Below are 18,259 nucleotides of genomic sequence, written 5' to 3'. Positions count from 1 at the left end.
CTCTTGGTTTCTTATAAGTAGGTTTTATTGAGATGAACATAACAGCAATCGCTTTGCATTCATTAGGATGCTGGAGGTCACAGGTTTGAATACCGGCTGAGTCATACCAAAGAATTATAAAATTGGTACTTGCAGCTGCCTTTCTTGGCACACAGCATTAAGAGGCTAGTGTTAAGACTGGTCAGGCCTGTTTTGAGGATAATGTGACTGGTCTGCATTTGATGCCTCAGTGCTCGACATCACTATAAACTGCCACACTGAAGACATTCTAGCAAAATGACTCAAATTGTTAAAGCTATGTTAAAAGTATTTTTTAAAAACCACAAAAACTTGTATTCAGGTGTGCATTCAATCCATGCAACCATTTGACCATCTAAACTCTAGATTAAAATCAATGTAAAGTTTTTAACTAATTTCAGTATGATTTTGTCTCTTCAACCAATTTTTGAACATGAGATATTATAATTATTACTGCTAGCCAGATAAAGATGGCAGATACTTAAAATTAAAAATACTCACAAAGCCCCATAAAGATGCCAGACACTTAGAATTATAAATGCTTACAGAAGCCCTATAAAGGTGCCAGATATTTAGAATTAAAAATGCTTAAAGAAGCCACATAAGGATGCCAGGCTTTACAGAATCCCCTTTAAGATATCAGATATTGAGAATAGACTATAATTATTAGTGTTCTAATTTCTGTAGCTTTGTGAGATTTCTGCAGACCATATGTTTTAATACTCAGCATAACTTGTCTTTCCTATGAATACCCTTTTGGTAAAAGAAATTTCAGCTTGTTTTAAGTATTAGCATACGTGCTATATTTTGGAACATCCGTGAAACATGTGCACAAAATTCACAATAATTACTTTTAGGCTGGAAACTGGTCTTCTCTGAAATTGTTAGAAATTTCACTTCAGAGGAGTAATGAAAGGAAATACATATATATTTCTTCATTTGATTTAAAATTGCATACTTGAGACCAATGACCAGTATAGAACTTATATCAAATTCTCATGTAATCAGGACCATATAATTCATTTAAGATTTTAGAAGTATTTTCTCTTGGAATACCTTATAGAGCAGCCCTGGATATTATTTGATACCATACCATGAATTGAATGCACCCATCACCTTTTTCTTTATTGTGACTGTCACTCAGTTTGAACTATGTAACATGTATCACGTTGCCACAGTTGCCTCTCCTGACTGAGGAGAGCTGTTGCTTTTTGTCTGCATTCTGTCTAATGAATTTAATTGTATGACAAATATTTTCTCCTTTTTATATGTAATTAGTCCATATCTTTTTAATTTTTGGTGTCCCTTTAATTTTTACCTCAACTGTTCATAGACTATAAGAGCTTATGGGATGGTCTCATGTTCATCCATCTGTCTGTTAGCACAAGTTTGTTATTGCTTCTTTTAAACTGCTTGGAGGATTGCTATGAAACTTTACACACACACATTCATCCAACGTTCTGGTTGGTCTTAATTGGAAAAAAAGTGTTTCTCAGATATATAATATGGTTGCCAAAGTGGCCATCTTGAAAATCTTGTTATTGCCACTCATCCTGAATGGATTGTCATATTGACATGGGGTTTTCACTAAAAACATCTTTTAATGTTTTGTTGGTCTGAAATGAAAATGGTGTCGATCTGATGTTTGGTATGGCTATCACAGTGGCTGTCTTGAAAATCTTGTTATTGCCACTCATCCTGAATTAATGGTCATATTAACATAGAGTTTCTGCCAGAAGACTTCTTGTGATGTTTAGGTGCCATTGGGAAAATTGTGCACTCAGCATTCTACCTGGTTGCCTATGGGGGCCATCTTGAAAATCTTGTTATTGGGATAGTTATCCTCTAAAATGAAAATTCATATCAACACTGGTTTTCCATCAGAAGACTTCTTATGATGATTTGTTGGTCCTAAATTAGAATGGTGGCAGTCTCACATCCAGTATTTTCACCAGTGCAGTTAAATCACAGATCAGGAAGAATAAATCATGCAACCACATGATGACATTTAATTGATGCACCTCGCTGTTCTGTCAGACAATAAATAGTATGATGGTATTAAATTATTTGTGCGGCTGGCTAGGACTAGAATCAAGTGTTTTTCCTGTGATTTCTGTTGAGAGCTTGTATATTCACAGTTGTAGTAGACAGGTTGTGGTTTCTTTATTCACAGCATCAGTGACAGTAATTAATGGAGTCTATATAATAAGCATATAGACATTTCATTTATTATTAAATTTATATATCATTTCAAAAAATTAGGAGCTTCTAGTAACAAAGAAACACTTTTGATACAGTTGGTATAAATTGTTGAGTGTGTTGAGAAAGACAAAGGAGGCCTTCTCACAGAAATGTTTCATTGCATATTATTCATGAAATTTTTGGTAATATTTATTTCAGTGGTTATAATAAATTTTGATAGTATTTATTTCCATGGTCTAAATCTCAGGCTGCAAAATCCAACAAATTTCTCCACTTCAGAAATTTCTGAAATATTATATTAGCAATGAAGCATTATGGGAAGTGTTTAATCAGAGCTTTCAAATGGTATATTAGCATTGGATAATGATCAGAAGTGTTTTATTAGAACTCATAAATGGTGTATTGGCATTGGATAATGATGGGAAGTGATTCACAAGAGCTTACATATGCTATATCAGCTTACAAATAGTACAGTTTGCGTCTTTTCTTTATTGTGATTGATAGAGTATGTATTCCATTAATTCAAGCATTTTTAGCTAAGTTTATTCAGATTGCTTTGAAGAGATTCTTAGAATTGATACCTGTAATTTCAGCCTTGTTTTACCTGGCACACAAGCTTGTAGATATGTATCCAGACAAACCCGTAAGTATATCACCTACAAATAGAATCAAATTTTATGTTCCATGTGTGATATCTTTCTTCTTTTGTCTTGCCGAATTTTATACTTCCATCATGTCCTGTCACATGTTCCCCTCAGTAACTTCTGAAGTAATTTATGGATTGAAACCAGATTGTTGTGAAGCTGTAAATTAAGATCTTGGTCAGGTTCAGCCGTAACCATTTTGTGGCCAATACTTACAGAGTTATGGGCCCAGTTTGACTCAGAACTTTACCCTCAATTTGCATTAAATTGGCAGGGACATCCAAATCATCTGGACACATTTCTAATTTAGCTAATGTGTTCTGAATTTGTGCATTTAAATATACAAATGGGATTGTTTAAATTTTTGAAGTTACAATTTCTATAATTCGATTGCAAAGTTCAATAATTATTTGCTCTTTTGTTAATTTTTCATTGTATAACTTAGATGCCTAGGTGGACAGGTGCACTATGAATTGGAAGTATTATTGATATTAGTAATACTATTATTATTAAACAATGTAGATAGATGGATTGATGGACAGATGGATAGTAAATTAGAACCATTACCTAAATTACAATTCCTAATGAAGTTACCCTGGTACACAAGTAGATAAATGCACTGACTAACCAGTTGACAGAGCATGGCAATGTTGTTGGACACTTTCCCTGCATTGTCATCTCTGTGAACTTGCCAAGTAATATATTTATGAAAAAGAAATAATGAGACATATTGTAAATTATATTGAGTTAATTTTATAAAGGGATTTTATTTGCTGTGTTTGTAGGTATTCAGTTTTCTGTGAAAAAAATATCAAGAAAAACTGTTGTAAGAACAGTTTTATTAAAAGAAATTATGTCTGACATAAAATTATAGCAATTAGAATGTCATACAAATTAATTCAGTTAATATAATGATGTCCAGCTGAGCAGTATGTACTTATAACACCATCAGAATGTTATAAGATCAGTACACCATTAAAATGTCATAGGATTAGCACACCTTATAATGGTGTATGCAAGATTCCCATGCTACTGGGAAATTGGGAAAAAGTTGGGGGACATGATAATTTTTTTCCTGACCGTGAAAAGTCCTGGAATTTTGCAGATATTGGTGAAAGTCATGAAAACCCCGAAAATGTTCTGCCACCACTTGATGCCCGAAACAATCATGTAATTGAGTCAAAACTGATCGTGATTTAAATTTATCGAGTTCTAACCAGAATATTCAGAGGGTGCAGTATGGATCATTTTGGTGCTTGCATGGACATATATGCTGAGTCAATCCAAACACTCAGTGGATTAGATTCATCTAGTAGACTTTTATTTTCAAAGTCAGCTTGATATCCATATCTTTCCTTCCTGGAAGGTATGAAAATCACTCTAGCATCACAGGAGGCAATTATCATGGTGGCAAAGTGTAGCCCCATACGGATGGCCTAGCAAACTTTATACATTGTTAGATTGAGTGATACATGCATGAAATGGATATCAAAATTACTTTTTTTCTCAGAAATTATGAGTATTAAAATCATTATGTCTTTAATCTGCTGAAAGACAAGATGAAATTATGGCGTTCATGAAATGTGATCTTGTACTCGCGATTTGCATTGCTAATTGCATGAGTACACAAATCTAACAACCCAGATTTTCAAATGTTATAGAGAAAAAATATAAAAATATTAAATGGAAGTCGTATACTGGTTGTAATAAAAAAAAAAAACAGATGAGAACACAAAATTTTTCATATCTGTATATTTCTAGAACAACTTCTGGAGTTTTGTTGTATCACAGGACTACCACATTGACATGTGCTCTCTGCTTGATAAATCAGACTGGCCAGATTGCTGGTTCTTACAAAAAGTATCTGACTTTCATTTAATATAATTGAATTTCTCTACATTAAAATGGAGTTTGTTGTTGATATCACGTGACTGATGGACTTCCGATGTCGCCATTTGAGATTTGTGAAGTGACTTGTAATGCAAATGTCGAGTAATGGGTCAGGTTTCATCACTGCCATAGTTTAGTCTAGTCTTTCAGTGGATTAAAGGCATAACGGTTATAATACCCCCCATTTCTGAGAAAATAAATAATTTTCCTTTCTATTTCATACAGGTATAAGACGATATGACATAAGTTTAAATATTTTAGGCCAGCTGGTAAGCAACTAACATATGTCGCTACCACATGGTGGCAGCAAATTCCAAATTTTCGATATGCAATTGCAATGACACCACACCCCAGCCTAAATGTCCAAATATGAAAAATGGGGTGGGAATGTTTGGAGGAAACCTGGACTAGAAAACAGACTGCTATTCGCTTTAAACCAGATTTGTGGTCCAAATTGTTGAATCTCAGAGCTGAAATGAGAAATTATCATCCCTTGTATTATATGTCAAAAAACAAATAGAGCACCTGCTTCAATACAGGTTTGGGGACTGGTTTAACGAATTACAAGAAGACAAGTTGATTTTTTACAGAAAATTCAGTCCTTGTTTATACAACAGTATATAATTTTGAAGGTCTTTTGTTAAAATTTAAATCAACCCTTTTGAAAATGGTTTTTAAATGATGGATTTTTAACCAGATCATCTTAAAGAGATTAGGTTGTTTGAAAAATCTTTGTTTGGGAATTTATTGGCACAGATAAGTTCAGGGTTGAACTCTCTTCATTATAAGATAAGATTCTAATTATTTGCGTTTATTGTTTTTTTTATTATACTGTATTAGGTGATGTTTACTTTCTATAAGATGCAAATATATATTGCTACAGAATTCTTTAGAATTAAATGTTTGAAAGGAAACAAAACTAATTTATGTTCATTATGTTGTTCCCACTTAGCAATATAATGCAGGTCAGCAAAATAAAGTTAGAATTGTTATTTTGTACATTGAAATGACTTTACATGCCAATTCATAATGATATAATCAAACTTGTTTTGACTGTTCCGGTGGCGTAGTGGTTAGAGCATCTGCCTTGGATGCGGTAGGTCGTGAGTTCGATCCCCGACCGAGTCATACCAAAGACTTACAAAAATGGTACTAATAGCTTCCTCACTTGCTGCTCAGCATTACGAGGTTAGTGTTAGGACTGGTCGGCCTGGTGTCAGGATAATGTGACTGGGTGGGACATCATGCTACTTATCTGCGACATGATGCCCCAGTGCTAGACATCACTTAAAACTGCCACACTGCAGACATTGTAGCGATATGACTGAATAATTGTTCAAGCTAAGTTAATCCAAATCACACAGACACACACACACAAACTTGCTTTGTGTGATACATTTTGTGGTTTTGTACATGATCATCTTTTCTGGGTTAGATGTTTTGGAGAGTCTTGAAAGAGAACCATCTTTAGATTTGGAAAATGCATGTTTTATAATCAAAAATGTTCTTTGATTCCATTCAGTAATGATCATATATGAACCTTGAAAAAATTAATTTTATCCAGGAAAAACCCTGGAAATGACATGGAAATTTATCTTTAGAAAAGCATGGGAACCATATATATGATCAGCACACCATTAAAATGCTTAAGATCAGCACACTATCAAAATATAAATTTGGCACACCTTATAATGGTGTATGATCAGCACACCATTAAAACATCACAACATCATGCTATTACAATGACATAAGATTGGCACACCTTATAATAGTGTATTATCAGCAGACCATTAAAATGTCATAACATCACACCATGAAAATGTTATAAGATTGGCACACCTTATAATGGTGTATTATCAGCAGCCCATTAAAATGTTCTGAATACAGCACACCACTAAGTCATAAGATAGGCACAACATTAAAATATATGATAGGCAGTGACCCGACAAAAGTGCGCAAGACAAATGAGTGCCGACATAAGCACGCAGTCAAAAGCATGCAGTGACAAATGGGGGCAGGACATAACAGACCTGCCAACTCTTATGATTTTGCCATAAGTCTTACGAAAATTACATTTAAAATACGGACTGACAGCATTCTACCAAAAACTATGGAAAAACTATCGTTGCTGTGAAATCTGGATAATTGGTTCATCCGTGTTCTATTTGGATCAGGGATTGATTTTAGAATTAGTGAAATTAGTCAGGGAGCCAGACTTAGTTTACAGCAGCACCCCGTACGCTTTAAACTGCACCTATTTGTTCATGCTAAACGTCTTCATGATCAGACTGTTGATTATAGAGTTTTTAAAAATGGCGTCCAGAAAGAGATGCATGTTTAAGAGGAAAGGGAAAATAAGCTTCTAGAAAAGTGTTAATAATCGACACAGAAGAATAAAAAGGAGTATCCAGGTTCTTGTGAATAAAAGCTGGAAAGCACACAATTACGTTTATTGGACATCACATGCCAATTTGAGTATGACTCGTGGCGGGAGATATGATTACCATCGTCATGTGAAATGGAAAAGAATTTCCAAGAATTTTGTCAAGTTGAGAGATAGCAACAAGCCATTGAGCTGCATAGGGTTTGGAACTAGAGTTTGTGCAACTGTACTAATGGTAAGTAAAGTCTGCGCTTACTTTTCAAACTTTTAAGTTGAACATAATGTTTATCGTTGATGCATCAAAACTTTTAATTACGTTTTCCAGTTTTACAATAGCAGTTATTGATATTTTGTTACACCTTACTGGAAACTTTCAATCTTATGGAAAAAAAATCAACTGCCTTACTGAGACGGACTTGTCAGGGTTGGCAGGTCTGACATAAGCGCACCTAAGAACGTGTGAACAAATGTTCTTACAATGATGTATGATTATGTTCTGACACAACAACCACATCATCTGTTCAATTAACTTTGATACGCCCAGAACAGCCTCACCTTGAACATCTCCATGATGTACTTCCATCAGCCAGAACTCTGTCTTTATGAAGTCTGTATCCATCATACAAAAGATGATCCTTTTGCTTCTGCGATAGCGTTTTCTCGATGATTGTAAATTTCTTTTAGATTTTAAAAAATTAGGCATACATATTTATTACATTTTTGAACAGACCACATGCATTGCCAATTAACGATGCTTCACTGTTCAATTGTTGCCGATCGATGAAGTGTTAAATTTATTTATAATTGACTGAAACAAGAATGAGTGGAAAAGGTTGAGCAGACACCTTAAGGCTCAATCTTATGATCTTCTTTACAATTTAACTGTGTGGAACAATTAACTTAAATGATTGAGAACACTGAGAAGTTGGCATTGCTTAGAATTAATATATTATGAGAAAAAGTTAGTTGATCGACACAGTTAAATTGTAAAGAAGACCGTACAATTTACTTGTGCGTATTGTCTTCTCAGTTAATATTTTTGTATTGTCTTCTCAGTTGACCTTTTTTATGGTCTTCTCAACCTTATCTTTGTATACATGCACATGTTTGTCGGTTTGTTTATCATTGTGCACAGCTGTCGGTGCACTTTTGTTGATGTGCTTATATTGGCATGCTTTTGTTGACGTGCGCTTTTGCTACGGCACAATGACAGGCACACTGTTAAAATGTTGCAAGTTTGGCACACTACAAAAATGTTATAAAATTGGTGTAAGATCAGCACACCATTAAAATTGTGTAAGATCAGCACACTATTAAAATGGTATAAGATTGACACAACATTAAGCACACCATTGAAATGTCATAAGATCAGCACAACATTGAAGTGTCAAAAGAACAGTACACCATTAAAATATATGTTCAGCATACCATGAAAATGTTGTAAGGTCAGTACACTTAAAAAATGCCATAAGATCAGCACATCATTAATTCATAAGATTAACACACCATTAAAATGCCATAAGATCAGAACATCATTAATTCATAAGATTGGCATTCCATTAAATGCCATAAGATCAGAACATCATTAATTCATAAGATTGGCACACCATTAAAATGCCATAAGATCAGAACATCATTAATTCATAAGATTAACACACCATTAAAATGCCATAAGATCAGAACATCATTAATTCATAAGATTAACACACCATTAAAATGCCATAAGATCAGAACATCATTAATTCATAAGATTAACACACCATTAAATGCCATAAGATCAGAACATCATTAATTCATAAGATTGGCACACCATTAAAATGTTTTAGATCAGCACATAACTGAAATTTGATAAGATCAGTACACCAGAAAAATGTCTATTAAAACTCAACACACCATTAAAATATAATATCAGGAATGTGAAATTTTGAAATAGCACTACATTATCCTTGATGTAGATGGCCTTAATAGATTTGGATACATTTTTTACTAAATTTTTAATGAGTTCACAGTCCCATTATGGCACATTTGACCATAATGCCAAGTGAACATATGGTGTGACACTAGATATGGTGTGTCTTCATTTACCATTTGCTGTTTTAACTTATTAAAAGCCACTTTACATTTTTATCCATATTTGGCAGAGGGCATCCTTGCATAGAAAGCTTGTCAAGTTTTTGTAAATTATGCATCGGACATTAAATATTGCCACCTGTACAAAAATGAAAAACGAATGCTGTAAATGACTTCTCAACAATCTCTTGTCAGCAATTGACAAAATTTGATAGATCTCCGGCATAAAGAACTTATGAAAATTATGCCAGTCAGCTTCAAGTTGACTGCTTAACTAAAAGTAGTAAACATTTACATGACATTTTCTCAAAGAGTGCTCAGCAAATTGGACAAAATTTGATAGCAAGCACTCTGGCATAAAGTACTTTCAAGTTTATACAAATGATACCAGTCTGCCATCAAATATGGCTAGAATAAACATTAAATGACTTCTCAGAAACTGCTCAGCAGAATTTGGCCAATTTGACAATACAGTAATACCTCGAACATTCATGAGGTTAGGTTCCAGAACCAGTCGCGGATCAGGAGGAATCGCGAATGTTTGGTACGAGTCACTAAAAATGCTAATAAATGCTTATTTCTAGGGTTTAAACCCTAAATATGACCCAAATCATGCTCCCAAAAGCACCTTAATTTCATGTAAAAGTTAGCTTAATACATTACCCTTAAAAAGAGAAATAAATGGTTGACGTAAAAATAGAGTACAGTATCGCCTAATGGGTATTTGCCACACTAGCACATTTACAGTATGGTACATGTATACTAATATTACCCCTATACTAATTCATTGGCTGCCTTTTTCTTTTGCACTCACAGTAAGGTAAAACCAAGTAACGAATAGGACTGTAAACTTAATGACTGACGTTTTCTTTGTCATTGTCAGGAAGGTAAACTAGGTAAACTTCATGTCATAGAAGTCATATAACGAAGGTACAATTCAATAAAATAAAGAAAACATGTACGTAGAGGGTACCAATGAAAATTTTGCGAATCCGTGAATTCGCGAATCCAGAAACGCGAATGCACGAGGTATTACTGTATGCATTTTACTGTGAAAGCATTTAAAATTTGTATAAGTGATGCCAGCCAACCATCAAATATGGATGTGTTACTAAAACTAAAAATGTACACAACTTAATTACCCCTCCTCCCTCTACAGAATTTGAACAACTTTGACAGAAACCATTCTGGCATAGTGGCATTGTTGAATAAATGATATTTATGTGCCATTATATATGGACTAAGATCCAAGAGAAAGAGAAACCTTGAAATAATTGTTTGTGTTGGTAGAAATTTCAACAGAATGCATCCTGTTTACCCGTATTTCTTGGCCATTTATTCTTTGATTTAGCTATTAGGTTGATGTCAGAAGGTGAGTAATCTCAGGCCTGCTTGGGTCTCTTACTTTTTACTAAGCATTTCAGATAGGTATTTGTCAGTGAGTATAATGTGAAAAGAGCAAATATGAATAAATTAAAGTGAATTTCAACCAAACATGTACATAATTCAAGAAATATTATAAACCTGCTTAATAATTGTTTAATGAGTAAACCAAAGATTTTGTACATTTATTGAATGTAAGTCTTAGCTGTGTTTGGCGTGATACGTTTCAAAATTGATGGTGGAAAGTCAGTCCCCATTACACTCATATTGCTTCACCTCTTTGCAAAATATCTTCTGCTTCCAGGTCTCTTGGTTTGCAGTAGGGTGTTATTATTTATTAATTAAAAAGAATGACCCAACAAGGAGATATCTCAGGTATGTATTGATATAACCTCAAGTACCTTAATTGAAACATGATTACTGTTAAATGCCAGAGTGTCATAGTCATGTTAGGTGCATAAAAAGAAAAGAAAAAATAACTTATCTTAAGGTCCAACTAATTGCCACATTTAATTGAAGGAATTTAATGGAATCTTCTTTCTTATGAGTGGAAAAGCTTCTTTGAAATAGCACTCTTTTGATAGATAACCTTGTAAATCTCATAGATTTTTGTATAGGTAGCCTTGTGAATTCTCATAATACATTTTTTATAGGGAGTGCTGTGAATTCTCCCATTGTGTGATAGGTAGCCTTGAGAATTGTCATCAGTTTTTATTTATAGGTAGCCCTGTGAATTGTCTTAGATTTTGTGATTGGTTGCCTTGTGATTGTAGCTCTGTGAATTTTCATAGATTTTATGATAGATAGCCTTGTGAATTCTCATAGATTTTTTGTATAGGTAGCCCTGTGAATTCTCGTAGATATTTTATAGGTAGCCCTGTGAATTCTTATAGATTTTTGTTATAGGTAGCCTTGTGAATTCTCAGATTTTTTATAGGTAGCCTTGTGAATTCTCATAGATTTTTATAGGTAGCCTTGTGAATTCTCATAGATTTTTATAGGTAGTCCTGTGAATAGTTATAGATCTTTTGATAGGTAGCCTTGTAAATTCTCTTTGATTTTTGTGATTGGTGGCATTGCTAATTCTTGGAGATTTGTTTTTTGAAGGTAACCTTGACAATTCTCATTTAATTTTTGATAGCTAGTCTTGTGAATTCTCATAGAACTTTTTTATAGGCAGTGATATGAAATCTCTTAGAACTTTTGATGGGTACCCTTGTGAATTTTCATAGAACTTCTGATATGTAGCCCTGGGAATTATGACAGATCATTTAATAGGCAGCCTTGTAAATTTTCACAGATTTTTTTGATCGGTAGACCTGCAAATTCTGATAGTTCTTTTGATAGGTAAACCTTGTAGGTTCTCCTAAATGTTTTATTTTCTTAAGTCTCCAGTGATTAATAAAGCATGTCAAAGAATTTTTTAATGTTCTTTTATACTTTTAAATGGAGGTATCTCAGAAGTGATTTAGGTTCTGAATTATTCAAAATTTTGTTAAATACTTTGATGTTGAATAATGTCAAAACATTTCAGTAGGTGTAATTTACTTTTATACTTTTAAATGGAAATATTGCCAAAGTGACATGGATTCTAAATTATTTTCAGTTTTATTAATTGCTTAGATATTGAATAATCTTATAATACAAATAAGTTAGTATATATGTTTTACATTAGTTTCAATGTTCTTGACTTTGGTCATAAAAGTTCCCTTTCTTGTAACTTTATTTTCACATAAGCATTTTACTATATTACTTCGTTCTGTTTTGCAGCAAAGCCACAACACTTGATCGACTGTATGGGCCTGCCTGGCTGGCTTTTGGACATTCTTTTGCCGAAGAGAATGAACATGATCAGGCCATGGCTGCTTACTTCACAGCATCACAGCTTATGAAAGGGTAAGCTGATTAAGCTTTATATTACAACAACAGTACACAGCAAAGATTAATAAAGTGTGCAGAAGGTGTAAAATCTTTTTTTATTAACTTCAACGTAATTTATAATCTTTCAAGTAAGGCAACTTACATTCCTGATATGTTCAATTTAGGTCCCTTTAACCTGGCCTTAATTAATATAAATTGTCTTGTTAGTCTTACCCAAGAAAGTAAAGAAATAAAGTATAGTATCTAAGAATTGATAACTAGTACTTTGATTGTGTCTTTAGTTTTGGTGACATTTATTATTATATTTTAATTTCACCACGTGTGATTGTCCTTGCACGTTAACAAAAAATGCAGTATTGGAGTTTGCATAGTATGCACGATGTTCACTCTTATTGGTACTTACTGATTTTTTCTGGTAGCAAAATCAAATATACTGCCTAGCTTGAGATGAGATCTGTTAGTTTTTGTTACATGATTATTATGATGTAATTTATTTAAAGTTAGACAGCATAGTGCAGAGTAATTTACCAGTCAAATCTACTCAGATACTACACTTTTCATTGATGCAAAAAGTATAGCAGTGAGATCCACTCAGACACTACACTTTTCATTGATGTATAAAGTAATATAACAGTGAGATCCACTCAGACTTTACTTTTCATTGATGTATAAAGTAATATAGCAGTGAGATCACTTTTCATTGATGTATAAAGTAATATAACAGTGAGATCCACTCAGATACTACACTTTTTATTGATGTAAAAAGTATATAGCAGTGAGATCCACTCAGACGCTACACTTTTCATTGATGTATAAAGTAATATAACAGTGAGATCCACTCAGACTACACTTTTCATTGATGTATAAAGTAATATAACAGTGAGATCCACTCAGAGACTACACTTTTCATTTGATGTAAAAAGTATATAGCAGTGAGATCCAGACACTATATTTTTCATTGATGTAAAAAGTATATAGCAGTGAGATCCACTTAGACACTACACTTTTCATTGATGTATAAAGTATATAGCAGTGAGATCCACTCAGAGACTACACATTTCATTGATGTATAAAGTAATATAACAGTGAGATCCACTCAGAGACTTTACTTTTCATTGATGTATAAAGTAATATAGATGTGAGATTCACTCAGCCTTCACTTTTCATTGATGTTTAAAGTAATATTGATGTGAGATCCACTCAGACTACACTTTTAAGTGATGTATAAAGTAATATTGATGTGAGATCCACTCAGAGACTTCATTTTTTCTTGATAAATAAAGTAATATAGCAGTGAATCCTTTCAATAACTATACTTTCTCTTGATGTATAAAGTAATATAGCAGTGACATCCACATATTTACTACTTTTTCGTGACGTATAAAGTTGTATCGCAATGAGATCCACTCAATAACTATACTTTTCTAGATGTATATAAAGTAATATAGCAATGAGATCCATTCTATAACATTTACCTTCATGTATGAAATTAGAAGAATATATGCTATTGTAGGAACAAATATTTGAGGGTTTTAAATCTCCAAATAAAGTTATGATACAGGTATGTGAATGTATTCCCGAATCACATTCACATTAGGTAATACAAGCCTGCTACCTCCCGAATCCAGCCCCATTAAAAAGACTAAAATTTGTCATGGGCAAAGGGCAGTAACTCTTACCCATTACCTCCCCTTGCAACTGATAGGTGTTGCCAGTTTTAAGCTTCACTTCCATACACAACATAGCATAGAATAAGCCTCCCACAAACTCTCTAAGTTTTTTATCTGGATGGAGCTTATAACCAGTCTCAGTCTTGTACATCTTGCTCCTGTCCACATCATATGGATCATCAAACTCGAATGAAGTTTATTTATAACAGGATGTTGATTTCAGTTCTTGCAACTCCTCAGGTTACTCAGTGGATCTGATTTGGCTGGGCTGCCTTTGTATGTGCCAATTACAAACGACTGCTGGCTCAGTGGTGTCCCTTTTCCAGTACATTCAACCAGAAGGTCAATATCGTGATTGAGGTACAAATCATTCCTGTGTCAGTCATGTAACCATGGTTAACTCAGGAATTGTTCTGGAGAAACCCCAACCTGAAATGATGGTATGCACAGATGTCAGAACATTCTGTCTGGCAGCCCAGTTGTTGCTGGGCTTCAGTAGGGTGAGTAGCACATAGGGATCAGTGGGATGGCCTCTTCACATCAGCCTTCTAGAAATGAACGCTATCATAAACACCTTTCAGTCTGTAAGGACAACTCTGTAGTGGTGACTTACCTTCTTAAACAGAGGAGCACCAATCATCTGACCTGTACATGTTGGTTTGGCACTTTCTTCATTGGTGTTACCCAATCAGACACATTCCTGGCAGAATAAATATTCTTACTAGTAGATGTTCTGTCCTGACAGGGTCAGGTTATTTAAACAGAATGTGCCCCTTCTTCCATTGGTTTTTCATTAGATTTGTGCACTTTGCATTAATCAACCTATTTGCAAGGTGGAAGAACAAGCTGCCTACAGTGGTCTCACTGGTCCTGGACCCAGAATCTTGGGCTGTAGATCTGCAGTCAGCTGTGAGGGGTTATGGGTCTTTGTTTATCCCCCCTCCCCTGCTTAGTACTGAAATAATACAGAAAATATGGTGTCAGACAGTCCTGGATCAATGATTTGCTAGATATCTATAATTCTGATAGCCCCTTAGAGGAGACACGTCCTGGATCAATGATCTGCTAGATAATTCTGATAGCCCCTTAGAGGAGACACATCCTGGATCAATGATCTGCTCAAATACACAATAGACTGACCCAGAAAGATTACAGCCAAACCAAATCCTCTCAAACATCCAAGTTATACAAAAACTGTTTCCTGATAGTTTAACTTTGGCTTTCAGGGTGAGTGAGTTACATTCCCTTTCACTTGATCTGAACTATCTTCAGATGGTTTGGTGATCCTCCTGACACAAGAACTGGTTGCCATCAGAGAGTTGCTCCCTCTTGTCTATAGATAGCACAAGACTAGCAGCCATGCAAGATCCTCTCCAGCCCTAAAGCACTACTTGAAACACATGGAGACAAGTTGTGACAGCTGCAAAAGACTTTCCCCCAGTGAAGGCAGGAAAGCACCTCCCAAGTGGCCTAAATGCGTTAAATGCATGGCATACTCTGACTTTTCAAAAGATCAAATTTGCTTTATGAGGATTCAGCTCATGAAATTAGAGTTATCACTGAGTGTTGCATTTAAATATATTGTTTTGGTCCGAGACATCATAGAATTTGTTGGCTAGCTTGTGGAGTCAACCTTCATGATTTTGTATCTTATTGATTTAGCTTCATCTAGACAGGATCTGAATATGGTGGGTCCTCTGGCTGTGGTCTAGATGACCACCAGATCTAATTAAACCAATACAGCTTCTTTGATTTACTGGATTTGACAGTTAATTTTGATGATAAGAAACTTTAAAGAATCATTTTCTTGACCTGATAGAGTGGTCATCAATCACATAGGCTATGTTTCCTTAAGCAGGAAAACAAGTTATCATTCACATGGGGAATCCAGTCTTTCTTCCCTAGAAGGATTCCCAAGATATAGTTAGGATGCTCAGCATTCCCAATATCAGTCATCTATTCCTCTAATGTAAATGTGATTGGGAAGAAAGCAAATTTTACAGTAAATTATGTGTTTCTGAGAATACATAATCAAATTACTTGAAGTATCTTATAACCATCCCACTATGTGAGCATTGTCATTGGTAGTTCACTCAGCTTAAAAGCTGATGACACCTGGCAGGGTGAGGTGGTAAGATTTTTCTGCCATTTGTCTAGAAGATTTTTTTAAAGGGTGGATTCGGGATGTTGCAGGCTTATATTCCCTAATGTTAATTCTGTAAGTATTTTCAGAAAAACATAATTTACTATAAAACTTTCTTTCCTATACTTTTCTACACAAGTTATACTATCTTAATAGATACACTTTGCATATCCTAGTACAACAAAATATACAGATATTATGCTTTTCATTCTTATTTTACATTGCTTTGTCTCATATTAATGGAAATATATTTTCTTTGCAAATACCATATACACTTGCTTATAAGTTAAACCTAAATGCAAACTGTATAGATCTGCATCTGCCATAACATAATGTGCCAACAGTCTATTACGAATAATCAGTGGTACAAAAAACATAGACTGATCTACTGGCACAGTACACAATGGTAGATCAAGGCCATATGTTTGCAGTTGCACTCAGTTTACAAGCAGGTATATATGGTACTCTGATATTGCACTTGTGATCATCTTTAACAGAATAAATATTAGTTTGATATGCAACTTAAAGCATGGCTTATAGGTAAACACATTTACAAAGTTGTTTATCAAGAATTTGGATATTGCGAGGTACTCATTTTCGTCAGATTAGATATGTAATCCATGCATATGATTTTTTATTCCCATGTTATAACAACTTATTTTTAACAAACAAATTTTAATGGTCCACCTGACTTGATTTTAAATGGATTCTATTTGTATATATCATTGAACTTTATGATATTTCTATGTTTTGCCTTTCAGTATTTGGCTACCATATATACTCTTATTAGTGAAGTTCAACTGCAAACGGCATGGATCCTGATCTGCAGTGTGCTGGCAGATCATGGTTTATATTGTTCCTCTAATTACTCTTGAGAAACTGCATAGTCCCAAATCTGCCAGCAAGTTATGGGATGGCAGATATGTACCTGTGCAGTTTGCAATAGGACTTATAATTACATACAACTCTCCTCCATGATACCATGCATAGCTAAAGCATGATTCTGGATATATGACAGTACAGTAGTCCCCCTTTTGAACGTCCTCCCTGACCAGCGGCCACCCACTTCTTCTAGACAGAATCCCTTGGCACTGATGAGTTTGTGTTCAAAAGTACCCCGCAAGAATGGCCACCCCTCTAACGTGACCAGCGGCCAGCTTATTAGTACAAAAATATAAAATTTTCCCCTCACAAGCAGCTACTTTTTATTTACAATTTGTCCAGAACCAATAATTAATTCATATCATGATGTAACGTAAGTAATCAGATTATCTCTACCATCTATACATGTCTCCCAATGTCAGGTTTCTGTTACTGAAAGAAGTGTTACCTAAGGTACATGTAACACTAAGATTAATATTATATCATTATCTATAAAAGCCAATGTTTACAGGAAATGGGCTCAAAAATGTTATGATAGAGTTTTGGGCTTCACAAATCTGTCAAGTGCTTCTCTTTGATGATTACAACCAGACATAATTGTCAAGATCATAACATGGTTGGCATAGGCTAAAAATAGATTTTGTGGATTAACAAATGCACAGAAATTTAACCTTGAACAAAACAGGGTACCAAACAAAGACCGAAAAATCATGTGACAATACATTTGTTGCTTCCTTTATGAAGAAGGCATTTCATCCACTCTACAAAAGTTTCATCTTCGTAATTAAATTGCATACAGTTAGCAACATCCGAATAAATCATTACCAAACATTAACATATCATCATGTAAATGGAGATGTATTATTTTAGAAGAATGTCGGTTATTCTACTCAATGACATCAGGTGGGATTGAGAGGGGGGACTTGCCAAACAATTTTATGTAGAAAAGACGCAAGTAAGACAATTTTATGTTGAAAATACTCAAATAAACAACATCGTAACCGATAAGGAGATTATTCAGTAGCAGTGGGAAAATGGAGCAGATGGAAAGAAAATTATATATGTACCAAGATTTAAATGATGTTTTTGAATG

The 18,259-nt window shown here is 34.3% G+C and overlaps 1 protein-coding gene across 1 annotated transcript in view; it reads left to right on the top strand.

The window, feature by feature from the left end:
- Positions 1-18,259, top strand: part of LOC149798969 (cell division cycle protein 16 homolog) — an 83,079-nt gene that overhangs the window by 41,979 nt on the left and 22,841 nt on the right. Inside the window, exons 10-12 of the mRNA XM_089957879.1 lie at positions 2,814-2,863; positions 10,895-10,965; positions 12,361-12,486. Of these exons, the coding sequence (XP_089814005.1) occupies positions 2,814-2,863; positions 10,895-10,965; positions 12,361-12,486 (247 nt within the window). The remainder of the gene's footprint in view (positions 1-2,813; positions 2,864-10,894; positions 10,966-12,360; positions 12,487-18,259) is intronic.

The sequence above is a fragment of the Sinohyriopsis cumingii genome, chromosome 5 (genome assembly GCF_028554795.1).
Source record: "Sinohyriopsis cumingii isolate HCF-2022 chromosome 5, ASM2855479v2, whole genome shotgun sequence".
Lineage (NCBI taxonomy): Eukaryota > Metazoa > Mollusca > Bivalvia > Unionida > Unionidae > Sinohyriopsis > Sinohyriopsis cumingii.
Note: the sequence above shows the minus strand (reverse complement) of the source record. Positions and strands in the feature narration are given on the sequence as shown.